Source organism: Thalassophryne amazonica, chromosome 4, assembly GCF_902500255.1.
Source record: "Thalassophryne amazonica chromosome 4, fThaAma1.1, whole genome shotgun sequence".
In the NCBI taxonomy this organism is placed as follows: domain Eukaryota; kingdom Metazoa; phylum Chordata; class Actinopteri; order Batrachoidiformes; family Batrachoididae; genus Thalassophryne; species Thalassophryne amazonica.
The window spans coordinates 130,551,233-130,578,850 of NC_047106.1; the positions used below are offsets into that span (position 1 = coordinate 130,551,233).

A 27,618-nucleotide genomic window follows, 5' to 3' on the forward strand; every position below is an offset into this window, starting at 1 on the left:
AAAAAGCTGGTACGGGGCAACAAAAAAGTGGGAAAGTTGATGAATGCTCAAAGAACACCTGTTGGAACATTCCACGGGTGAAAAGCTTAATTGTAAACAGGTGAGTGTCATGATTGGGTATAAAAGGAGCATCCCCAAAAGGCTCAGCCGTTCACAAGCAAAGATGGGGTGAGGATCACCACTTTGTGAACAACTGCGTGAAAAAATAGTCCAACAGTTTAAGAACAATGTTTTTCAACGTTCAATTGCAAAGAATTTAGGGATTCCATCATCTACAGTCCATAATATAATCAGAAGATTCAGAGAATCTGGAGAACTTTCTACACGTAAGTGGCAAGGCTGAAAACCAACACTGAATGCCCGTGACCTTCCATCCCTCAGCCGGCACTGCATTAAAAACTGACATCATTGTGTAAAGGATCTTACCGTGTGGGTTCAGGAACACTTCAGAAAACCATTGTCAGTTAACACCTGATGAGGGCCTGATGAGTCTACATTTCAAATTGTTTTTGGAAATCATGGACATCGTGTCCTCCGGACAATAAAGGAAAAAGACCATCCAGATTGTTACCAGTGCAAAGTTCAAAAGCCAGCATCTGTGATGGTATGGGGGTGTGTTAGTGCCCATGGCATGGGCAACTTACACATCTGTGATGGCACCATCAATGCTGAAAGGTACATCCAGGTTTTGGAACAACACATGCTGCCATCCAAGTAACGTCTTTTTCAGGGACGTCTCTGCCTATTTCAGCAAGACAATGCCAAGCCACATTTTGCACATGTTACAATAGCGTGGCTTCGTAGTAAAAGAGTGCGGGTACTAGACTGGCCTGTCTGCAGTCCAGACCTGTTGCCTATTGAAAATGTGTGGCGCATTATAAAGCGCAAAGTATGACAATGGAGACCCCGGACTGTTGAACAACTGAAGTCATACATCAAGCAAGAATGGGAAACAATTTCACCTTCAAAGCTTCAACAATTAGTGTTCTCAATTGCCAAATGCTTATTGAGTGTTGTTAGAAGGAAAGGTGATGTAACACAGTGGGAAACATACCACTGTCCCAGCTTTTTTGAAACATGTTGCAGGCATCGATTTCAAAATGAGCAATTTGTACAAAAACCATAAAGTTTATCAGTTTGAACATTAAATATCTTGTCTTTGTGGTGTATTCAATTGAATATAGGTTGAAGAGGATTTGCAAATCATTGTATTCTGTTATTATTTACATTTTCCACAACGTCCTAACTTCATTGGAATTGGGGCTGTAAATGACTGTTCAAAAAAAGGAAAGGTTACAACCATGAAAGCAAAAATATATGTCAGAAACAAGTGATGGAAATGATTTTTTAAAACTGCAAACAAGAAAAAACAGAAAAGTACAAAATTATGGTGATTTTATATACAGGGTGAGCCAATAAAATGTTACCACTTTTTGATCATACACAAGTTTTTGAAATGAGAACTTATTCGAAAATTTTATTTATAGACTTGTAACAGAAGCATCAAATTAACATTTGACACCAAAGGTTTCCCACTTTGTCTCTTGTTTTCCACACAGTTCAATAATTGATGACATGTTTAATCCACACTCCTCTTCTTTGGATTACAGTTGCAACATGCACATTGAAATTTGTGATGACATTGCCACACATCTCAAGAGGGATTCTCCAAATTTATTTTCCATTTTTAGGAACTGATATTCCTGAAAATGAAAAAGACATCTTTGTTATTTTGGAAATTGTACAAATTAAAAAGGTGGTAACATGTTATTGGCCCACCCTGTGTGTGTGTGTGTGTGTGTATATATATATATATATATATACACACACACACACACACACACACACACACACACCTCAAAAAACTAGAACATCATAAAAGATTCAAAATATTTCAATTTCAACATTTTTCACCAGGTATTTCAAAAATAGAAAATTTTTATATACTGTAGACTCACTACATATAAACTAAAATGTTTGAAACATTTCTTAATTGAAATTTTGATAATTATGGCTTACAGTCTCAAAAAATAAAAATAAAATTATATCTCAGAATTTTAGAATATTTCAAGAGTTAAAAAAAACAGATTTAAATTACAGAAATTTGAACTTCTGAAAAGTATGATCATTTGTGCACTAAATACTTGGTTGGGGTTCCTTTTGCATGAATTAGTACATCATTGTCACAGCAGGCCAAGTGGTTAGAGCCCTTGGCTTCAGTGCAGAAGGTTCCAGGTTCAAAACCCCCACCACATTTCTCCATGCAATGTGAAGTTGCGTCAGGAAAGCCTAAAATCAAATCAGGTAGAGCAAGGTGGAGCTGCACACTGTACTGTATCTGCTGTGGTGACCTCAAGTGAAAACAAGGGAGAAGCTGAAGGGACTTACTTTACTACATCAATGTCACGTGGCATGGAGGTGATCAGCCTGTCACACTGCTGAGGACTTATAGAAGCCTTGGTTGCTTTCAGCTCATCTGGATTGCTGGGTCTGGTGTCAATACCCCATAGACAATCTATGGGATATTGTCTATGGGGCTAATCAAGCACAGTAATACCATGGCTAACGATCTATTTACTAGTAGTTTTTTCACTGTGAGCAGGCGCCAAGTCCTGCTGGAAAAGTAAATGAGGATCTCCACAAAGCTTATCATTAGATGGAAGTTTGATGTGCTCTAAAATCTCCTGTTAAATGGCTGTGTTGACTTTGCACTTGATAAAACACAGTGGACCAACACCAGCAGATGATATGTCACTCCAAACCATCACTGAGTGTGGAAACATCACACTGGAGTTCAAGCAACTTGGATTCTGTGCTTATCTACTCTTCATCCAGACTCTAGGACCACCAAGCAACAAATTAGTTATTTTTCTCCTTAGCCCAGGAAAGATGCACATGACACTGTCTCTGGTTCAGGAGTGGCTTGATATTAGGAATTTGACTCTTGTAGTCTATTTCCTGGACACATCTGTATGTAGTGGTTCATGATGCCTCCTGCCTTGGTCAGCTCTTTCAGAAGCTCCCCAAAGTTTTTGAAACAGCTTTGCCTGACGATCTCGGCTGGTGTCAGCCCTGCTGCTTCTGCATCTTTTCCAACCACAGTTTTCCCTTACAGTCAGCTTTCCATGAAGATGCTTTGATACAGCATTCTGTTAAGGGCCCCATCACACTAGAGCATGAATGCTGTATGAATCACACGTATTGGAAAAACAAACAGAATTCGAGCTGTAGTTGTACGAGACAGACATTCGTACAGCCGTGTACGAATACCTAGAATGTGGTACAAAGCCAGCACAAATGATTCGTGCAATTAGGGGAGCAGCAGCACCCGAATCCAGGTGGACTAGCCAGAGTGCAAGTCGAATGCAGACATTTCGGACGCCAGTTCGATTATGCAGTTGGAGTTGAAGGACTTTTCATGGACTTTCATACTTTTTTATGTAATTTTTTTAAACACGGTAATGAATGAATTTTAAACTGTTTTCTTGATGAAAGCATGAGCTTTTCTTCCATCTCAGCACTGATGAACGTCTGCCCCCCCACCAATAATAATAATCCACCAATAACAGTTTTTTATTTTTTGAGTGACAGTTAACCAGACCAATGATGTGCGAGTCTTGCACAAGATTCCTGCTATATCAGATTACACACGAAAGCAATAGAGACAAGATAAATCACTCCTCGCGACTACAAACTGACAAATTTCAATAAATGTAAGCAAAATTCCCTGAGAAAACAGAATGAACACCCTAAACTTGAAAGTCGTCATGATGGGGCTGAGATTGTAACAATGTGGCACTGCCCCACACTTCCATTGCTTAGGGAGAACCCTGCATAATTCTTATTTTTAGTTTCTCCAGGTGTTAATTACATCACTTATGGACTCATAAATGGAGGGAAAATTTACACAATTGACTGTAATTCCTAAATGGTCAATGGTTCCTTTCAATTACTCCGGACACAGTTTAAAAAAGAATGGGGGAAATGAATAGGGACAAAAATACATAAAAATACATGTGGTAGTAGCCTACCTTCACCTCAACGAAGTCTGGCTGACCCAAAGCAATGAGCTCAGAGTAAGACTGCAACTCCTCCACATTCCAGGCTTTCACTAAGGTCAGCCTGTAAACAGTCCGCTGCCTCTGATTGAAGAAAGAAAAGAAAAATGAGTGCAAAAGAGTTAAAATGTTGAGAGCTAATACAATTACTGTTCTAGTCAGAATATATTTCTATTATATGAACCGACAAGTTCTCACACATTTAAATGGCACAAGGGAGGTGATATTGTTCCCTTTTTTTCTTTTTAGAAAAGAGGTAAAAGTAGTATTCTGCCACTACAAACTATCACCTTTTCTTTTTACAAAATACTATATCCTTTTTCTTTTAATTTACCTCTTGTTTGCAAAATTAAATAAAAAAATTCTGCAACATTTTCAACACGCAAACATACCCAGGAATAGCCAACCATTGTTGATAGTTACCCATTTCACCCAGCCACCTCAGCAGGTGATTTCTGATTATACCACCCCCTAAAGTTGAAGAAGAACTAATTAGTGGCATTAGAAAAATAATAACTTGCATATTCTTTGAGTACACATATGAATTACACTGGGTATAATAAGACTGACAAATATAAGAAACTAGATATTTCTACAGTTTTAGCTGAGGTTAATCCTCACATGATGTTTTCGAAAGAGAGAATAACACTTCATGATTTATTCATTCATTTTCTGCTACTTAAACTCTTGTTTGGACGGCTGTGGCAGGAGACCAAGCTGCTCATCCCACACTTCCCTATCCTCGGCCAGGGTCTCCAACTCTCCTCGGGGATCACAAGGCATTCCCAAGCCAGCTGGGAGATATAATCACTCCAGTCTGTCCAGGGTCTTCCCCAAGGCCTCCTCCCAGTTGGAGATGCCTGGAAGACTTCCTCAGTGAAGTGACCAGGCGGCATCTTCACCAGACACCCGAACCACCTCAGGTGGTTCCTTTCAATGTGAAGAACTAGCAGCTCTTCTCTGAATCCCTCCAGGACATTTGAGATTCTCACCCTGTCCTGGAGTGTAAGCCCAAAACTTCTGGCTCAGCTCTTTCGTCACCACAACGGTCGGGTACACCGTCCAGAAAACACCAGATGCAGCTCTAACCGGTCAAGTGATCTCACACACCAACTTACCTTCATTTGTGACCAAAATCCTGAGATACTTAAACTGCTACACTTTGAGAAACAACTCTCCCCTGAGCCAGAGGGGACAATCAAAAATGTTTATGCACAAAAACAGTCAGATTTCTCTGAGTATTGAGGTTACTCAGCCACAGACTTGTGAATATCTCCACACCTGTCTGGGCTTTTAACCCAGGACAACTTTGGAGAAAGAGCGAGTTGAGGCCCTCTCCAGGAGTTTGGTTCCGGAGCCTGTGCAGTGCATGGAGGTGAGTTCAACTATTTGTATTTGGTATCGCTCAGCCTCCATCCCCACCACAAAGGTGATGTCCCTCATTCCAAGAGTCAAGTACCATAACCGAGTGTCAGTCCACTGTCCACTGCACATAAACAGCACACCAGACACTTTACTCTCTCCATGCACATGGTGAGTCCACATGGAGGTGACACAATGTTTTTTTTCAGGCTGACCTCCTCCACCATGATAAAGTGGTGATGTATGATGTACTTTCAAAAAAATATGAGGGCAAAAAAACACCTACGAGGTCTGTCAATAAAGTAACAGACCTTTTTATTTTTTTTTAAACTATATGGATTTGATGCATATGTTTTTACGTCAGACATGCTTGAACCCTCGTGCGCATGCGTGAGTTTTTCCATGCCTGTCGGTAACGTCATTCGCCTGTGAGCACGCCTTGTGGAAGGAGTGGTCCCGCCCCCTCGTCGGATTTTCATTGGAAATGGCGGAATGATTTGGACTTTTTTTCCAACAGAATTTTTTCAGAAGCTGTTAGAGACTGGCACCTGGAAACCATTTGAAAAATTTATCTGGGTTTCGGTGAAAATTTTACGGACTTCACAGAGAATAAGGACTGTTACTACAGCTTTAAGGATGGCTTTAAGGACGCTCGGTGCGCCGCGCTCTGAGCTGTGACAATGAGGCAGAAAAAGCCAGATCATTTCTAAGCTGATGGCTCTGTGGATACGAGACCGTTGTGTGCACTTTCTCTGGTTATCACAAGAGCTGGACATCAGCCATTTTCCGGCATATTTCACTTTTAACAAGAGATTTTGTCATGGAAAGCTGCTCGGAGGCTTCGTGCGTAACGACTGATTCGCTGTTTGAGCGAGACAAAGGAACACCTCCGTTTCGGCGTGTCATGGGACAAGTTAGGACAAACCCAGCTCTCCACAATTTCTCTGATACTTACTGGACTGGTAAGCATTGAAAGCCGAGATAGGCATCAGGCTCTGTTGACCCAGTAAGTCGTCAGAGAACAGAGAACTTTCAGAAGAAGTCGGCATGAGGAGTTTATTCGGACATTCCATTGTTAACGGACATTTTGTAATGAAAGAACGTGCGGGCAGAGTCGCATGTCAGGCCAGACCCGACCGCGGGGGGTCACGACAGGAAGAACACCTCCATTGGAAACCTTAACAGGCAAGTTGGAACATGCCCAAGCTGTTAAACAATTTCTCAGTTACTCACTTGTTGAAAGCCATCAAAAGCCACCTGAATTTTACAAATGGTTTTCAACACGGAGGTGTTTTTCCTGTCGCGGCGCACACAAATTCGCCGAGTCGTTTCCGTGACGACTCTGCGAATTTGCTTAAACAGTGGAATGTCCGCATAAAGTCCTCATGCCGGCCTCTTCTGAATCTTCTCTGTTCTCTCACGACGTCCTGGATGAATTAAGCCTTAAATTAGGATGTTTTCAGGTCGAAACAGGCCAACAACAGTGCCTGGAAGCGCTGCGCGACGTTCCGCTCCGTGGGAAGTCCTTACAGCGACAGAAACACCCCATAATCTCTCATCAGCCATTAAACTTCTCATCAAAAACCAGCTTAATTTCTAGAATAGTGTCCACTCGGATATCCCTCACAGGTCCAGAAAAAATGTTGATAAAGCAACGCGCGCCGTCCGCAGTGGCTATTCAGACAAAGAGATTCCAACGGGCGGGGTGGAGCACTCCTCAGTCAAGGCCTGCCCACAGGCGAATGACGTCACCGACGCGTGAAAAAACTCATGCATGCGCACGAGGGTTCAAGCTTGTCTGACGTAAAAACATATGAATCAAATCCATTTATTTTTGGAAAAAAATTAAAAGGGCCGCTTTTTTCATCACAGACCTCGTATACGCACGCAAGATAAATTAAACTGAAGAGAGACCATTTAATATTTATCCTTTCACCAAAACATTAAATTTAGGCTTCTATCTCAGATGTACCTTCTGGCAAATTGTAGCTGAACTTTCAGGTCTTCGTTTTAAGGAAATCCTCCTCTATACCACTTCATCATGAAGCTGTATAACTGGGGATACAAACTGCAAAACATGCACTATGCACAATTTCTCCAATCACAGCCACAAAAGCTTATAACTTCTTCTGGGTTGTCTGGGTGGCTTTCCTCACACTTCGCCTTCTTGCACAGTCACACAGTTTTGAAAACTGTCTACTCCACACAGATTTACCACAGAGTGTCAGTCTGTTTGTATTTCTTCATATTTGCTGTAAATAAAGTCCACATTCATGTATCCATCCCTGACTTGTCTGAACAAAACTGGCAATAAAACTGATCATGAAGCAGTGTTATACCAAAGTGGCCCATTACTCATATAGCCCATCATCTTCGCTTTTATATTTTTAATTAATTTTTATCAAGTTTTAGAGATTTGCTTTGAGTTTAAGGAAGAAATTTTTATACTGAGAAGCCTGATTTAATTTTTGTATTTGAAATGGCATAACAAATAAAAATGCGTGAAATATCAAGTTGCCCAATATTTTTGGAGGGCACTCCAAGCCACAAAACAGACACTGTCCTCCTTCTACTTCCATGATTAAGACCCAATACTGTACAAACCATTTAATCCACATCCTAAAAATAGAGTTGTTGTGTTCGCATGAGAAATTACTTCATCCTGATTAATATGCAATTTTAGGCATAAAACGTATCATCACTCATCTTCAACTGCTTATCTGGGATCGGGTCACAAGAGGAAGACCTCCAGTAGGGGACTCCAAACTTCCCTTTCCCGGGCCACATTTACCACCTATGACTGGGTGATACCACGGCTTTCCCAGGCCAGTGTGGAGATATAATCTCTTCACCTAGTCCTGGGTCTTCCTTGAGGCCTCCTCCCAGTGGGATGTGTCTGGAACACCTTCATAAGGAGGCGCCCAAGAGGCATCATTACCAGATGCCTGAACCACCTCAGCTGGTTCCTCTCAACGCAAAGGAGCAGTGGCTCTACTCTAAGCGCCTCAGGAATGACTATCTTTAAGGAAGAGCCCAGCCACCATCCTAAGGAAATCCATTTTGGCCACTTGTACCTGTGATCTAGTTCTTTTGGTCACGTCCTGACCCTCATGACCATAGGTGAAAGTAGGTGACTGGTAGATCGAGAGCTTCACCTTTTGGCTCAACTCCCTTTTCATAACAACAGTATAGTAAAGTGAATGCTATACCGCCCCTCCTTCATCAATTCTCCGGCCAATCTCACACAAACTCCACTGTCACCTCACTCGTGAGCAAGACCCCGAGGTACTTGAACTCCTTCACTTGGGGCAAAACCTCATTCCCTACCCAGAGTATGCAGTCCATCACTTTCCTGCTGAACACCATGGCCTCAGATTTAGACGTGCTGGTCCTCATCCCAGATCAGATGATAAAATCACAAAATCGATCATCGACCTTTGGCCTAGGGTGCTCTGGTACCATGTACACTTATGAGCATCCTTATGTTCAAAAATAGTGTTCGTTGTGGACAGTCATTGACTAGCACAGTAGTTCAATACAAAACAACCACTCGGGTTTAGAACAGGGAGGCCGTTAGGGATGGGTATCAATAAGATTTTATCGATATCGATACCATTATCGATTCCGCTTATTGATCCGATTCCTTATTGATTCCCTTATCAATACCTCTTGTGAATTTTTTGTGTACTAAAAGTAGGCTTTACAGGTTTTCTATGTCAGCGGGTCAAAGAGCTTTTTCTTATCATGCACCCGCTCTGTGGAACGGTCTTCCTGCGACCGTGAGGCAGTTGGAGTCCGTGGACATTTTTACGTCAAGACTTAAAAGCTATTTTTATTCTCTTTCTTATGAATAGTTTTTATTTTTTATCTGTTTTATTCTTTTACTTCCGTTTTTAATTATGTATTTGAATTTTTTTATTTTAATTTTTTATGTTGAACTGTTCTATGTGCCTTGAGACAGCTTTTCTTGTGATTCTGCGCTTTATAAGCCGATTCAATTGAAATTGAACTGAAATGGAACAACATTTTATTGAGTCGTAAAGTAAATAAATATGAAATTGCTCACTGGATCCTTAAACTTTGGCCATAATAAACTCTACATGGTGGATCCTTGATCTCTGGACATAAATAGAAATAAATAAAATCTGTAGTTATTGTCAAAAGCATTTCCTTTCAGACATTATTTACTGTGCTGTGCAGCACGTCAGGATGTAATTCATAAAGAATGCAGGACGTCTCATTTTGGTAGGAAAAAAAACGTTATAGTCAACTGTAGTTTCTTGTCTATATTACGTTTGTAAGAGGTGTTATTTTATTTAAAGCGGCAATTCATTTTGAAGTTATTAATTCCGAATGAACTCTGTATCGGCAGATGGCTTTGAGGGGGTTAAGAAGCGGACTTGCTGTTTCTGAAGTGCAGCGAATCAAAGAACCAACGAGTTAGTTGTAGTGAATATTAAGGCCTTGCAACGGGGGACCAATATAATGTAACAAATTTACATTAATGTAATTATTTAGAATGAATGGTACCTCACAGGGGAACCATAAAAATGTAACCAAACTGGTCAATTTTAGATCGGCTCACACCGGAGCAGCATAGGAATGTAGTGAAAAAGCAGTTAAACTCCCAAAATGAATTAGATTGGACGAGGCCCCATCTGATGAGTCATCAAAATAATAACAATTTAGGGTTTAATACTTATTATTTAATTATTACTCGGGGCACCGCCTATTTGAAGCATAGGTACTTTAATTTAAACATTCATTAATTTATTAGTCTCAATTTAATTAATCAGTCTCTGATCTGAAAGTCTGAATTCTACAATACGATTAACCAAAGGTTTCCTTCTGAACACAAAATGAACCACAGCAGAAATATTTACAATTTATTTACAAGTATACAAGAAATGAACAGTTTACTGGCATTTTTGTGGACAGTGATTGAATAAGTTCATTCATGGAAACAATTTTCTTACTCACTCATGAGACGTTGGAAGAGAGGGAGAGATAGAGCTTGACTTTAAGTAAATAAATCTGATTAGAATTTAGAAATGAAATTTGAAACCAATTATTAAGAAAAATCTTAAACATATGAATATGCTTTTAAAAGGAAGCCGCTTTGTATCCATTGACAGCAAACCCTTTTCCTGGAACCTTTAACTGGGTCACTTAGCTGACACATTGAAGAGGTGGTTCAAAGGGATCCGTCCGTCCGTTGAGCTCACTTGGGTCAAGGGGTTAACTCAGCAGTCTCCCCAGGCGATCCCAAAGGCTTGTGGCTGGCTTTACCGACAGGTTGGCTGATGGTTTGAAATCAGCACTGTCGTCAGCTTGCAGGAACCCAGAGGTGGAAGGTGTTTATTGAAAATGGTTTCTGGCAGCTTTAAAAAAGTTTGTTGGAGCCAGATAAAAATTATTTGTGAATTTAGGAACAAGTTAAAACTTTAAAAACATTAGAAAATTTTAAAAAGGAAAAGTCGCTTTCATGTAATTTCGCTATTATTTTGAAAAGTTAGCTCAGAAGTTCTCTTAAAAATTCAAAAGACTTTATGCACCTTAGAGCGTCACGTTAAAACTTTAAGTTTTTTGAAGAATAAAGGATGAATGGTTGAATGAATAAGCCACGTGGTAGCTTTAGCTAGCTTAGCTTAGCTCAGCATGGGGCCTTGTTGACCTAAAAATAAAAAGCATTTAAGAAAGGAAGAGAGAAGAGGAAGCTGGAAGAGCCAAAAGAGAAGAGAGAGGGATGAGAGAAGGGACGAGAGAAGGGGCGAGAAGGCGTTAGCAGCGCTCTGTTCTAACTTTTTAAGGGGTACTGACGCCACCAAACTCCATTTAGGGTGTGTAATCTCACAGAAAACTTCATGTCTTCACAGGGCAGACCCAAATGATTCAACTATTTAAACACATTAATTATTTTGTTATACTATTGTTCTAAGACACTCAAATGGATGCACATTATTAATCGTCACTTAAACAAATCCTTTGGATAAACAGAATACTTCACCATCAACATGTTGATAATGCAGAATGATCACACTTAAATACGTCAATAAAATAGAATGATTATATGCAAAGCTTTTCGTATGATTAATCAATACAAGCAACATTAGAACTTTTTATATATGAATAAAATAAACTGATGCAATTCTTTTATTTTAAAAGAATGTCTTTCTTCACTTAGACCTAAGGATAATAGCTGTTATCAAGACAACGTTTTATGGCCATGTGTTGTGGAAGGGATATCGTCTTGCAGTTTTGAGAGGGTCTGGCCTTGGCGTGAGGTCATATAATTTGGGTTCTCCTGGCCTGGAGAAGCTCAGATTCTGACGTGAAGCCATCATACTGTCATGTAATTCATAGTGACCGAAATTTAACCGTTAAAAAGGCAAGGGCTCCCCTTTGGAGAATTTTGATTTACCATTCTGTTTCTGCTGTGAATCCCAAAGTTGGCCCATGGGGGATGTCTCCAAGCTTATGTGAAGATCACCAGATGACTTAGGAATTTCTCAACTGAGAGTGAGCACAGTCTTTATCTGCAGTTCAAAACTCAGGTTTTTGTTGAGACAGCATTAATGTATTTATTTAATTAGGGTGAATCGAGGCCATGCGCTACACAGTGGATCGAAGCATTGCTTCATTGGTTCACGCTTCAAAGTGGTGTCGCACTGCAGAAGCGGTTGATTACAGAGCCGCTGCAGGGTCTGTAATCAATGTAGAGATATGATCATTTTCCAGACAAACACCCTCAAAAACAACGGCTGCTCTGAAGGACCAATAAGGTAATCGTTAGGCAAATGACTGATATCAGTGGATCGAATCATTTCTTAACGATACTCGAAAAGAACCGGTCCTCACTACCCACCCCTATAGGCCATTTCTCCCAATCACGCCTCTCCAGGTGTCTCTGTCATTGCCCACATGTGCACTGAAGTCCCCTAGCAGAACAATGGGTTCACCCACTGGAGCCTCATGCAGGACTCCAGCCAGGGACTTCAAGGAGGCTGAATACTGCAAACTGCTGTGCGGTGCATACGCACAAACAACGGTCAGATTTTTTCCTCCCACAACCCGAAAGTGCAGGGAGGCAACCCTCTCATCTACCAGGGTAAACTCCAATACAGTGGCGCTCAGCCGGGAGATCATATCCCAACAACCGCCCAGTGCCTCACATCCTGTGCAACTCCAGAGAAGAATAAGGTCCAACCCCTATCAAGGAGAGTGGTTCTGGAAAATTAGAGGTATGGAGGTGAGTGGTAGTGTGCCACCTCCCGCACAAGCTCTGGCTCCTTCCCCCACAGTGAAATGATGGCTCACACCCCCAGAGCTAGCTTCTGCCATCTGGGTCTGGTCCATTGAGGTCCTCAACTTTCACTGCCACACATGGGACAGTGTACACAACACCAGTAGTTTACCCTGCAGGTGGTGAACACATAGGGTGGAGCTAAAAAGCCGATGTTGCCTCTTTGGGCTGAGCCCTGCCAGGCTCAGTGGCAAGCCCAGCCATCAGATGTTTGATGATGGGCCCTCCATCCTGACATGGCTCCAGATAGGGGTTCTGGACTTCCTCCAGGCTGTATCACATTCCCTCTGACTCGTTTGTCCACGGAGTTTTTGTAAACTGTTCTTAGTCTGACCCCTTGCCTGAACCCAAACTGCCATGGGAGACCCTACCAGGAGCACAAAGGCTCTAGACAACACAGCTCTCAGGTTCATAGGGACACAAAAGCCTCTCTACTAAATAAATGATAAGGTGATGGATCCTGGAGAGGCGCCTTGTCTACTTTATCCAGGCAAGGTGCAAAGAAGAAATCCATCCATCCATACCTGCTTCCTCCAATTAAGGGGGGGGGGGGGGGGCTGGAGCCTATTACAGCAGTCACAGGGCGTGATGCAGGGTACACCCTAGACAGGATGCCAGTCTGTCACAGGGTCTCTCACACACACACACACACACACACACACACACACACACACACACACACACACACACACACACACACACACACACACACACACACACACACACACACACACACACACACACACACACACCTTCAACTCCTCAGTCCAATTAAGGGTCGCGGGGGGCTGCAGCCTATCCCAGCAGTCATAGAGCGTGAGGCAGGGTACACCCAGGACAGGACACCAGTCTGTCACAGGGCTACAAACAGACAAACAAACATAGGCACACCCACTCACACACCTACGGACAATTTAAAGTTTCCCATCCACCTAAACCAAATGTGTGGGAGGAAACTGGAGCACCCAGAGGAAGGCCACGCAAACACGGGAAGAACATGCAAACTCCACAGAGAAAGGCCACAGGCGGGAATTGAACCCACAACCTTCTCGCTGTGAGGCAACAGTGCTAACCATGAAGCCAGCATGCTAACTGCAAAGACGAAATGAAACAACAAATCTGACTGAAATATGATTTTAAACTACAACAGTATGCTCTTTCACAGAAAAGTGACAGGACCTGCTTTGTACCATATTTCAGTCAGCTGTGTTTTCTCTGCAGTGGGAACAGGAGTGGAATGGCTCCAGGAAGAACTGCAAATAACTGCAATTTATCCCTCAATTCACACAGAGAATTTACTGCTGAGACCTGAAAATTCCACTGTTTCGAGCCAGTGATAAAGAGCTGGAAGGAATACTTTGTTTAGGTCCTGTCAGTGTGAAAAAGCTAAGCAGGTGGACAAAAAAAAACATCAGGGGAATATCTGCCACTAACATTGGACCTGTAAAGGCCTAACCTATTGGCAACAAAGATTAAGAAATGCCATGGTAAATTTTAGTCATTTAATGTCATTAGCAGTGTTACAGTAAGCTACATTTTGGCATCCCCTTGTTAATCTTGTATCACTCTTTCATTTTCATACATAGTTAGAGAAGAAATATTTTTTTGCTTAATGCATTTAACCTGGTTTAATGTCATGTTGATTGAGGCATTTATCATTTTTGCTTCTTTTGAAAAGCAAAAAGGTGAACTTTTTTCAAAAAAATTAACCTTATAAACATACCACTAAAGTGTACACTGGAGATGCTTGAGTACATTTTGGGAATCCAAGGTGTCCTATTTGCCTCATTCTTGCAAACTGCTTTGTTTTCGTGCTCATTGTTGGGAAATCTGTAGAACAGTACCTTCTTTGCAGCACACATTTAAAGCATGGAAAGATCATGCTTTGGGGCTGTTTTTCTGCAAAGGGGACAGGTCGACTGATCCGTGTTAAGGGAAGAATGAACAGGACCATGTATCATGAGATTTTAAGCCAAAACCTCCTTCCATCAGTGAGAGCATTGAAAATGCAACGTGGCTGGGTCTTCCAGCATGACAAGGATCCCAAACACACCGCTCGGGCAACGGAGAAGTTGCTCTGTAAAAAGCATTTCAAGGTCCTGGAGTGGCCTAGCCAGTCTCCAGACCTCAATCCCATAGACAATATGTGGAGGAAGTTGAAAGTCCATGTTGCCCAGTGACAGCCCCAAAACATCACTGTTCTAGAGGAGATCTGCATGGAGGAATGGGCCAAAATACCAGCTACAGTGTGTGCAAACCTGGTGAAGACTTACAGGAAACGTTTGACCTCTGTCACTGCCAACAAAGATTATGTTACAAAGTATTGAGTTGAACTTTTGTTATTGACCAAATACTTATTTTCCACCAAATAAATTCTTAAAAAAATCCTACAATGTGATTGCCTGGATTTTTTTTTCTCATTTTGTCTCTCATAGTTGAAGTTTACCTATGATGAAAATTACAGACCTCTCTCATCTTTCTAAGTAGGAGAACTTGCACAGTCAGGGACTGGCTAAATACTTTATGGCCCCACTGTAACAGATGGCCCCTTTAGAGGGCCTGCACCTCTTTCTAAGGTTGTTTCACCAGTGCATCGAAGCACCTTTTTGCATCACTTTGGTGTTTACGTAAAGCACGATGCAGAAAATGCGTTTACAGAAGTTGGTAAATGTATGTTGTGACGGACCTTCCTCTGGGATTACTAAAATGTCTCCAAGGCTGCAGGAAGTACTTTTTTAAAAGTGCTTCCAAAGTCACAGTGGAAACATTATGTACTAACAGAAACACCCAGTAGGCTCGTAGCATGGGGATGTGAACAGATTCTGGCCACCTTACAGTAGAAAATGAAGTACCTTGAAATATGTAATCTAATAGACCATTTTAAAGGGTACTGTCGGGAGTATTAACCTGTGACGTTGCAGAGCTCAATACCTGCTCAGTGTGGAAACACAGCTGAATCAACATTCAGATCACCTTGCTGCGGGCAAAAAAAAAAAAAAAAAAGCATTTTTGAAGATTCTTGGACCACACGTTGACAAGTCTACTTCCTTAAAACCAATACTCTTCCAACGGCATGTCCGTATTTCCGGTCCAGTATGAGATACACAAAAATGTGACGTACACCAAAATGTGACATACAGCAACTGAGAGAGATTTGTTGGAATTGTTTGCTACTGCTTGAAGTGCTCAAACCAAGATGTATTGTGTGTACCAAACAACAGTGCACACTAACTCATGGCATAGTTCCGAGCTGGTTCTGTTACAACTGGAACGCTATAGAGCGTGATGTACACAAATCGTGACGTACCATGTCTGTGCATCATTAATGGACCTGGTATCAAATACCTTCAATGAAATAGTTGACTAGATAGTAAGTAAATCTTAACTATACCTTAACTAATGACATTCCATAAACAGCTGCCCTGTGTTATTGGTATTTCATCTCTGGGGTGCAAGTTTTGTGACGTACAAAAATGTGACGTATTGTGTAAGAGGAAACAATAAATGAGTGTACATGTTCCCCTGCAACAAGCTACCACTGAATCGTTCCTTGGTATGGTGGAGGCAGTAACATTATAAACTCTGATGAAGACAAAATGGTCAAGATTTCAAAGGAATCAATACAAATCCATTTCATTCCCACCTGGTCATAGTGGTGGAGGTTTTAAATGATCTCCAGCATTTAACACCACCACAATGTCATCACAAATGCAAATGGAGTAGACGGGACATCTCTGATTACGGTTTCTCGGGTGAATCATGCCAAGAGTTTTTAGCAGCTCTTCAGAGGCATTAGCTTAACAGGAGTACAGAAAGTCAATTCCTTTAAGTTGAAAATGTTACTTAATTTAAACGACTGTATGGTGCAATTCACAAGTTTAAAAGAAATACACTTTTAATATTCATCTTTTTGCAATGGTTCTTTCAAAATGTGAAATCAGACTCAATGGATTGTGTTACAGCCAAAAACTTCTCAGTAACATTAGCTGAAAGAAATATGACACTCGGTAATTAGAGAAAACAAGAGCAATCAGAGATTTCTGATGTCCACTAATCCGGATCACCTCCAAAATTCAGTGGAGTCTTCCATGCCCTAATATCCATCTGTGGTGCAAATTTGGTGAGAATCCGTGATGTAGTTTTGATGTAATCCTTCAAAGCCTATATAAAGGAAAATCTTGATCCAGAATCCGGATCACCTCAAACATTTTATGGAGTTTTCCATGGCCTAATATGTGTCCGTGGTGAAAATATGGTAAGAATCTGTGAAGTACTTTTGATGTAATCTTTCAAAGCCTAAATAAAGTGAAACTTGATCCAGAATCTGTTTCTGGATCCAGATCACCTCCAAAATATAATGGCCTAATATGTACCTGTGTTAAAAATTTAGTCAAAATCCGTGCAGTGGTTTTGACGTAATCTTGCTAACAGACAGACAGACAAACAGACAAATAAATAAACAAATAAAATGAATAAAATTTTAATGACATTAAGCCGTAACAAAGGCAGAACTGCTTTTACATTTAATTATAAACACTGCAGGAATTATCTTCAAAAGCAAACTGTAGATTTAGAACGTAGAGTTAAAAGGCAGAAGACACTGTAAATACATTCACAATGTCTTGGCTTAAGTACATGAAGTGTGTCATAATAAAAGCGATAGCAGCCTCAGTTTGAGGGAAAAAAATGATTGTGGATGCTAATTGAGACATGAAACCTACCACAGTGATCTCCACAAAGAAGATCCACTTTCTGCTTGTCAACAGGATATCTCCAAATGGCACATTTTTATTATCATTCCATAGAGAAGAAGCTCGCAGTTCAAGGAACAGTTGATTAGATTTTTTTAGGCAGATGCAGTGACAGGAATTTTTCCTTTTTTCTTAAATGTTGCATCGCGTTGGAGGCTGACTGTAGAGCATTATGTCATTATTCTTCCAGCCATCAGCACATCTGTGTGTGTGGTCCATCCTTGTTAACACAATGACTCACTAAAAACACACGGTAATTTTGCAGACACACTGACGGATTCCACTGTACCTATAGTTGCCCTGGTAACTGCAGGGAATTAATATTTCTTCAATGTCTCCCACTGATTTCCATGTTATTTTGGACTTTACTGAGACTGCACATTAAGCGGCGCATCAGCACAGTTAAGCCTGACTCTCTGCCGTCCTGTCTGGAGGCAGCCTTGCAAAGCACACAGCTTACCTTCTCTCCCAGGGCCTTGAGGCTGTCCAGGAACCGCGGCCAAAAGTCCCTAAAAAGTGGTCGGTCGATCCTCTTCAAACTTTCTTTGGTGCTGGCATCCACACTCACATACAACTGGGTAACTGGAACCAGGCTCCTGAAAACAAGAAGAAGTGAACCTGAAGGATGCGCACAAACAAAAGAATAAGAACTTTAAAAAATTACCAGCAAACAAAAGCATACTTCTGAAGATTCCTTAAATTTGACTTTATCCTCCGTCCTAAGGCCTTCAGCCTTCCTTTGAGCTAGCAGTCTTCAGTCTGAGATCTATCGGCAAATACTGATCCCTCAGTCAACTTACGGTTATCTGATTTTCCCATGCGATGATTGAGACGTTGTAACATCTTGATGCAGTAAGTTACAGAAACTGTCCTGACTACGTTTCATGCTATTGTTTTAGAAGCTACATAGTCACTGTGTAGGAAGAGGCATGAGGGGTGAAGAAAAAATAAGAAACAAAAAAAGTAAAAGATGATTCTTATCACTATAAAGGAAGCACAGGCATTAACATATTCACACATAACAATCTGTGAGTGCGAACAGATGTGAAAAAGTGTAAAAGCTTCTAAGGACTGATGAAGAAAAGTAATACTGTGGCATGTCTCTTATGGAGATCAAATATTTGTACGGCATGAAGGGCAATTACATTGACACAAACAAATTTAGTCAATATATTACATGCTCACAAATGAATTCATAGTATTTATTTTTTGATCAAGCTACAGGCTAATTAACTAAGCTATTGTGGAAAGTCATTAGCCAGCAATGATAACTATGTAAAAATCATGTATTTGTACTCTCTAGGCTTGTCTTTCAACTGACTGCAAAGTTTGTCAATCTAGTTTTTCTGAAATTATGACGTTTTATACCTGGTTCACACGGCAAGATTTTAAAAATGTCGGTAGGTTTTCAATACCTGAGAGATCACACACGGAGACCAACAAATCATAGATCTAACAGTTTTGGTGGTACAGTGTGTGGTGTGCAGCCACACGGTAAAGACAACACACTATACATGAACAGGTTTCACACATGAACATTCCCAGGTCAGGCAGGAAATCTCACAAAACCTCTCGAAATTAAACGTGACTTTACATGTTTTAAAAACTTTTATTGTTGCCACTGTTATTTATCATGTGATTATTTATTTATTTATTGATTTATTTTATGTCTTTGTACAGCGCTTTGGTCAACTTTGTTGTTTTTAAATGTGCTCTATAAATAAACTGGGTTGGATTGGATTGGATTCAAAGTTAATATACGGAGATACCGTTGTATGCAAAAGTTTGGGCACTCCTGATAATTTTCATGATTTTCCTTTATAAATCATTGGTTGTCTGGATCAGAAATTTGAGTTAAATTTATCATATAGCAGACAATCACACTGATATTTGAGAAGTGAAATGAAGTTTCTAGTATTTACAGACAGTGCGCAATAATTATTTAAACAAAATCTGGCAGGTGTATAAATTTGGGCACGCTTGTCATTTTATTGATTTGAATACATTTAGCACTAATTATTGGAACACAAAATTGGTTTGGTAAGCTCACTGACCCTTGACCTCCTTACACAGGTGAATCCAATCATGAGAAAGGGTATTTAAGGTGGCCCTTTGCAAATGTTTCTCCTCTTTGCATCTCTTCTAATGAGTGGCAACATGGGAGCCTCTAAACAACTCTCAAATGACCTGAAAACAAAGATTGTTCAACATCATGGTTCAGGAGAAGGATACAAAAAGCTATCTCAGAGATTTCAGCTGTCAGTTTCCACTGTGACGAACATAGTGAGGAAATGGAAGACCGCAGGCATAGTACTAGTTAAGGCCCGAAGTGGCAGGCCAAGAAAAATCTCAGATAAGCTGAAGCGACGGATGGTGAGAACGCTCAGTCAACCCACAGACCTGCTCCAAAAACCTACAACATGATCTTGCTGCAGACAGTGTCTCTGTGCATCGTTCAACTATACAGTGCACTTTGCACAAAGAGATGCTGTGTGATCCTATAATGCAGAGGAAGCCTTTTCCGCGTATACGCCACAGAGTCACTTGAGGTATGCTAAAGCACATTTGACAATCCAGCTTCATTTTGGAATAAGGTGCTGTGGACTGATGGAACTAAAACTGAGTTATCTGGACATAACAAGGGGTGGTATGTATGGCTGAAAAAGAACACAGCATTCCAAGAAAAACACTTGCTAGCTACTGTAAAATTTGGAGGTGGTTCCATCATGCTGTGGGGCTGTGTGGTGAAGAGTATTACTGCATTTTCTGCTACTAATTCTTGCGCTTATCTTTCAGAAATAACCAGAATAAATCATCCGGTCAATATGATTAAAATGTATATGGTTTTGACCTGACTCTGTTATGATGACGTTTGAATAATGGCGTGAAGTTTCTGCCATAATCCTAAAACTACTGTTTTATGATCATATTGTGCTCATGTATGCTTGCACTGTCCAGCTGAACATGTTCAGACTCATATTAGTATAATATGCATTTATTAGATTTAGGGCTTCTTTGTAAGAGCACATTATGTCCTGAAGATACTGTACTCGTCATCCTACTTTGGCCTAATTGTGGGAATAGTGTAACTGCTTATGCGGCCTGTTTGGTATCAGTGGAATATCTAGACAAGATGTACCCCGTCTATATTGTTGCTGTGGAACTAAGTGTTGAACTGCAGGCACACCTGTGCATGTTAGCCTGCTGACATTTAAGATATATGTTATGGCTAAGGATAATCTCGCGAAGTGTGTTCATGCCCACACATATTTGCAGATTCTCACAAGAACAAGGGAGGAAGCCTGAAGCATGTGGCCATGACCTGTCCTGTACATAGAAGCAGACGGCTTTCACCAACCTCTTGGACCAATGAGAGGAAGGAACAAAACAATGCCTCAAGAATAGCTGAATCACTGTTAGAGGAGGTTATTTAAGTGAATGATAGACAGCATGGGGGACTCTTCTTCTTATCTCCTGCTGAGAGCTAAGGCTACGTCAGGGCTGAGAACAGGATCCACAGAGTTCTGTGTAAGACTGATTTTACTACTCAATGTTGTTTTAAATAAAACTGTTCTGAACGGTAAATCAAGCAGGGTGCAAGCTGAACAGATTCTTTTGTGTCATGACTTCTTTGGTTCCACCTTCCCTGGGATCAATGGACACGCGGTGACTGAGGGACTGAGGTCAAGGATCTTGAGGGGCCAGTCTCCCACAGTAGCCAGTGCTGGGAATCTTGTTAAAGTTGAGGGTCACATGGATTCCAATCAATATCAGCAGATTCTTGAGAACAATGTTCATGAATCAGTGACAAAGTTGAAGCTGCGCCTAGGCTGGATCTTTCAACAAGACAATGACCCTAAACACTGCTCAAAATCGACTAAGGCATTCATGCAGAGGAACAAGTACAACATTCTCGAATAGTAGAGAAGCTTGAATCTTCTACTGGACTGGGTTGCTTGACGCAAGGACGTTTCGCTTCAAATCGCAGAAACTTCCTCAGCTAAAATTCTTGCCTCTACTATGGAAACCACCTGGACAACTGAGAGCCTACACAGAAACATTCTGGAATAGTAGAGAAGCTTGAATATTCGACTGGACTGGGTTGCTTGACGCAAGGACGTTTTGCTTCAAATCGCAGAAACTTCCTCAGCTAAAATTCTTGCCTCTACTATGGAAACCACCTGGACAACTGAGAGCCTACACAGAAATATTCTGGAATGGCCATCTCAGTCCCCAGACCTGAATATTATTGAAAATCTGTGGTGTGATTTTAAGTGGGCTGTCCATGCTCGGAAACTAACAAACCTGAGATGTTTTGTAAAGAAGAATGGTCCAAAACACCTTCAACCAGAATCCAGACTCTCATTGGAAGCTATAGGAAGCGTTTTGTAGGCTGTTATTTCTGCAAAAGGAGGATCTACTAAATACTGATCTATTTTTTTCTGTCGGGGTGCCCAAATTTATACACCTGCCTAATTTTTTTAAAGAATTATTGCACACTTCCTGTAAATCCTATGAACTTCTTTTCACTTCTCAAATATCACTGTTTGTCTGCTATATGATATATTTAACTGAAATTGCTGATCCAAACCACCAATGATTCTAACAAAGAAAAAACAATGATACAAAAAGAAAAAGAAAAGGCACTGTTTAAAGGAGTGGAGACAGCGCGACCACCGGACTTTCTGGTGCACCATAACAGCCGGTTTGATTTTGGATTCTGCTCCATGCGTCCGTCACCTCGCTTTCTGATTGGCCACACGTGACATTCAACAGGCTGCAGGCTCGTTTGTGGTCGGGGGTCACCACACACGCTGGGATATCGGGCCAAGACAATCCAACATGCTGAACATCTGCAATTTATTTTATTTTAGAGTACACAATGTAATAACAAATAGGCCTTTCCACTTGGTCATCTTATACAAATTATGAATTAAATTCATAGAAAATGGGCTGACTAACACAGATAAAAAAAGCTGAACACAGTAGACAGTACAAATATACAGGAAATTTTTGTGTTTGCTTCTATCTGCACCTGCGCAAATGACCTTCAGCCCAATGCGTGAGTGACAATCTCTGCTGCATTTGTTGCACGTATACTGTGATGCCTGCTGACACTGCCACTGTCACTCTTTCCTCCTAGCTCGTTGCTCAGCAAGACCTTGGTTCCTCTCCTGCTCAGCCCTCTGTGCACCTGTTCTGACAGTACAGCGCCAGGCTGCACGGTCCTCTGTACACTACTCCCACATGTTGACATTGATGCTGCACATTTTCATGTCCTTCTTGCAGACATCCGTGAAGCGCAGGTGTGGTCAACCAGCCAAATGAGTGCCCTCTGCCAGCTCACCATACAGTAGATCTTTAGGAATGAGGCCCGGATCCTTTCTCCTGATGTGGCCAAGTCAACGAAAGCACCTTTTGCCAAGAATGGTGAACATGCTGCTCATGTTGGTGCATTCCAAGATCTCTGTGTTGGGCACCTTGTCCTGCCATCCGATGTGCAGAATTCGTCTAAGGCACCTCAGATGGTAGCTGTTGAGCTTTGTCTCATGTCTGGTGTAAGCTGCTCATGCCTCGCTACTGTAGAGGAGTGAGCTGAGCACACAGGTCTGATAGACGCGCAGTTTTGTCTTCTCAGTGAGGCTGGAGTTGTTCCAGACTCTGTGACTTAGTCTTGCCATAACTGCTGCTCCTTCGCAATCCTGCTGTTCATCTCTGCATCAATGGAGAGTGAGTTAGAGATAGTTGACTCAATGTATGTGAAGTGCTCCACAACTTCCAGGCTGTACCCATCAACAGCAATGTTAGGGAGAGCAACTGTGCCCTGCACCAAGACGTTTATCTTGTTCATACTGATGGTCAGTACGAACTCCTTGCAGGCATGAGAGAGGAGACTAACAAGCTGCTGCAGACCGTTTTCAGAAAGTGATGTCAAGGCTGCATCGTTGGCAAAGAGCATCTCACGGATGAGTACTTCCACTACCTTGGTCTTGGCATGAAGTCGGGTGAGGTTGAAGAGCTTGCCATCAGCCCTGGTGTGAATGTACACTCTCTCGCCTCATTCCTTCAAGGCGTACTGGAGGAACATGGAGAAGAAGATTCTGAAGAGCGCCGGAGCAAGGACACAGCCCTGTTTCACCCTACTGCTAACTGGGAAGGCCTCTGATGTCGCGCCATTGAAGAAAATTGTGCTGTGCATGTTCTCATGGAATGAAGAAACCACTATGAGAAGTTTTGGGGGACAGCCGATCTTCTGCAGGAGCCTGAAGAGTCCGCTTCGACTGACCAAGTCGAAAGCCTTAGTCAGGTCTATGAAGGTGATGTAGGGTGGCATTTGCTGCTCTTGACACTTCACCTGCAGCTGGTGTATTGAAAAGATCATGTCTATGGTAGATCTCCCAGCTCGAAAGCCGAACTGGGGCTCTGGGATGCGACGTCAACGTCTGTAGACGCGCTACGGTAACACGGGCAAAGGCCAATAGTGCTGAGAAGGGAGATGCCTCGATAATTATTGCATTTGCTTCTGTCTCCTTTGTTCTTATACAGGGTGACGATGCTTGCATTGTGCATGTCCTGGGGAATGTGTCCCAGCAGAGGCAGAAAAGATTGTGCAGGTGTTTTAGCAGCGTGGGTTTCCCACTCTTTATGTTGGGGTTCTGTTTCTGTGGTTCCTGTCCAACGTCTCTTTTTATTTCTATGTGCACTTGTCTTTCCATCTGTGTGTGCGTGTCAGAGCTTGGTGTGAGTGCGTGTGTGTCTTAATTTTGTGTGAGTGTGGATGGATGTGGTGTCTGGCACGCGTGGACGTGCGACACCATGCCAAGGTTAGCGTGGGTCTGGTAGGCATGTACGATTGTGAATGAGTGAGGCTGTGTTGTTGTGTCTGAGTCTCCCAGCAGGTGCCAGTATTTGTGTGCATGTGGGAATGCATGAATGTTGTTACTGTCGTCCTTGGCTGCACTGTCCTGTCGTAGTCCGTCTCTGATGCGGTGTGCATGGCAGGTGTCAGTGTTTTTGTCGGTGGGCTCCGCCCTCTGTGAGCGGGTGTGATTTCCCCTCATTCTGTTTCACTTTGATCTTCTCGTTCATTTTGATCTTCTTGTATTACTGTTTTCTATTATCTGTTAGTTCCTGATCCATGGTCGTGCTCTGTGATTCAGGATTGCACACGCGTTTGGCAGGTGCTCGCGGAAAGGGCCTGCCTCTCCCACACACTATGTGTTGCACCTTTTTGTATCTATGTTTTTGATTTCCTCTCGTTGTTTATTGTTTTTGTGCATTTGTTTTAGGTTTCACAGTTATTTTGTTATTAGGGTCACTTGTAATTTGATTGTGTTACTTTCACTTTGCTCATTCTGCCCCGCCCTCATGTAATCAATTAGTGAGCAAGTATTTAAGTTACTTTTTTGTTTGTTCCAGTTGCTGGTCGGTTTGTTCTGATTCCTTGTGTCTCCTGTTTACTCTGCCTCTGAATCTTCTAGCATTTGAAAGCCCTGTGGTGTAAGTGACACTTGGCTCAGTTTTTGAACTGTTGATCTTTGTTATTCTAGCTTTTGTCCCAACTAAGATGCTTTGCACTATTATGGAATTATTAGACTTTGATCTCTGAGTCATATTTGTTATCACTACTGCTTCTGAATTTTGGATCATTAAACACCTGCCTTTTTTGCACCTTATTTCTTGTGTCCACTGCCTTGCATTCTGGGTCCATTTCCTCCTGTTGTTGATGTTGATTGTACAACTTTAAGACTTTTGATGGGATGCTGTTACTCCCTGGGGCCTTCCCACTAGCAAGGCAGTCAATGGCTTTTCCAAGCTCTTCCATGCTTGGTGGCGTGTCTGGGATATCCTCGAGGGCTGTGACTGTGACAATGTTCTGGGATGTGTACAGCTCAAGATAATACTCAACCCAGCGTTGCAGCTGCTTCCCCGGTCTGTGATGACTTTGCCTGTCTTTGACTTGAGTGGAGTAGACTTGGTGGAGGTGGATGGGCTTGTTGCCTTCTTGATGCCATCATACATGCCTCTTGTATTCCCAGTGTTGGCAGCTTGTTGTCTGGTGCAGAATTTGTGGCCTGCCTTTGGAGGTTTACTCTAAGCTGCTTGCACCACGCACCTAGTGGAGCAAGCAGGCCATGGCGAGACAGCATCTTACTGGCTGGGGGTTGCCCAGCTTGAGGCGGGCGGTAGCTGTCTAATGAGATGCGATGATCCCTCCCACTGTCACAAGTGACCCGTTTCCTTCACCAAACAGATGAGCTTATAACCGGTAAACTGCCAATTCTCATGTTGTGCCGGCATCTTGCGATGACGCTGGAATGTCCTCTCCAGTGGAGCCACATAGCCTGGGCAGGTGAATATGGAAGATCCGCTGTTGCCCAAGCAGCAGGTCCCCCCCTCTCCGTGCTGTCACTGTGGTCCAAAGGAAGGGCAGAAGCCAGTGCAGTTTGGCACCGGCAGCATCGCAGGCATGGCTGAGAAAGTGCTGCATTTCAGCAACAGACCAGCTTAGGGACTCCAACTCTGGATTGTTCCTCAAGGTTTACTCTTGAAAGCCTTGTCTGAGACTGGATATAGCTGCAAGGCAGCGGAGGTTTAAGATCAGAGTTTCCTTCTCCAAGACGAACTGCCTTCCTTGGCTGACGAGTTCCATCTACCCAAAGCAACTGGTTTTGAGGCACCAGAGACCGCCTTCACCCCTTCGACTGTCAGTAGCAGCAGTTCCGCTGGGCTAAGAAGCTAAGCCACACAAGCAGGCCAGAAGCTGGACTTGGTTGCCAGACGCTATTTGACACGCACGTCATATGGGAGAGATTTTTCGGTAGTGGGAGCTGGCCCCCACTACCACCCCGGCTGTAACAACCTTGGAACCAAAGAACCAAAGTTTAACTAAAGATAAAAATTCAGCCTTTAACTTAAGGCATTTTGAACATTCTACTGAAGCTGAAGTAGCGTAAATAAGGTCAGCAAGGAATGAGAAAGTATACAGATTCAATACTGGACTGTGACAATAAATGACCATCAAATCCCAAATCTGCATGTTTTTTGTAAGCTGGATGAACAGATTCTTTAAAGTACACTGGGCTGGCATCGAAGTATATCCAGGACTTGTTAAAAAAAAGAAAAGAAAGAAAGACTGAATCAATATTTTAACTGCTCAGACACATTTGTTGGACAAATGCAAACAATCTAAAATATGAGAAGCTTTGACTCTCTACCTGATTTCATCAGGGAATTGAGCATTGGTGACCAGGAAGGTGGAAATGCGGTGGGAGTGCAGGAGGCGAATGAAGGTGTTGATTTCAGGATACATGATTGGCTCACCCACCAAAGAAAGGGCACAGTGTCTGACAGCCAAGCCCTCCTCAAACCGCTCTGGTTTCACTCCAGGGACACCTGCAGGAAGAAAGATCACTGGCTAAATAAAGGTGATATTGAAGCACACCCCACCTTTGACTTCCTCTGTATTTTCCTAAAATAGACTAAAAGGACTCACACATTGAGGCAGCACAGTGGATTAGTGGTTAGCACTGTTGCCTCACAGCAAGAAGGTTGTGGGTTTGATTCCCACCTGGTGGAAGTTTAGAGTTTGCATGTTCTCCCCAGTGTTTGCATGGGTTCTCTCTGGGTGCTCTGGCTTCCACCCACATCCGTAGATGTGGGTCTGTCTATATGTGGTCCAGTGACAGGGTGCACCTTGCCTGCTGGGATAGGCTCCAGCCCCCGTAACACTTAACTGGATTAAGAGTATTGAAAATGGATCATGGATGAACTCTCACATTGAAGTATACATCAAAATTCTGCGATTGCAGAGTAATAAAACTGTGAAATAGCAAGAGGTCAGGCTTTGAAGTGAGGTCAACCTGACCCAAGCAATTACACGAGAGGGGAGGAGAGGAGGAATGAGTCATTAAAGACTTGCTGAATACATCTAAAAGGGTCATTCTTTGGAAGTCAGGTTCAGAGCTCAGTCTGTCCTCTTCCTTTGCAGTGGGTAGTCTTGGAATGTACAGCTGACAGTTCTTAGAGGTTCTACCAGCACAGACTGCAGACGCATGTGATAATTTTCTTAGCACAAGTTCAAATGTCATACTGAAACAGAAGGACAAAGATCCTCAAGTATAAGGGATGAATGCTGTAAAAA

The 27,618-nt window shown here is 42.2% G+C and overlaps 1 protein-coding gene across 2 annotated transcripts in view; it reads right to left on the bottom strand.

Moving 5' to 3' along the window:
* tyw1 (tRNA-yW synthesizing protein 1 homolog (S. cerevisiae)) overlaps positions 1–27,618 on the bottom strand; it is a 221,105-nt gene that overhangs the window by 54,656 nt on the left and 138,831 nt on the right. For both annotated transcript variants that reach the window (XM_034168561.1, XM_034168560.1), the window contains exons 12-14: positions 26,693–26,870; positions 17,935–18,070; positions 4,032–4,142 (exon numbers count right to left, since the gene is read on the bottom strand). In XM_034168561.1, the coding sequence (XP_034024452.1) occupies positions 4,032–4,142; positions 17,935–18,070; positions 26,693–26,870 (425 nt within the window). The remainder of the gene's footprint in view (positions 1–4,031; positions 4,143–17,934; positions 18,071–26,692; positions 26,871–27,618) is intronic.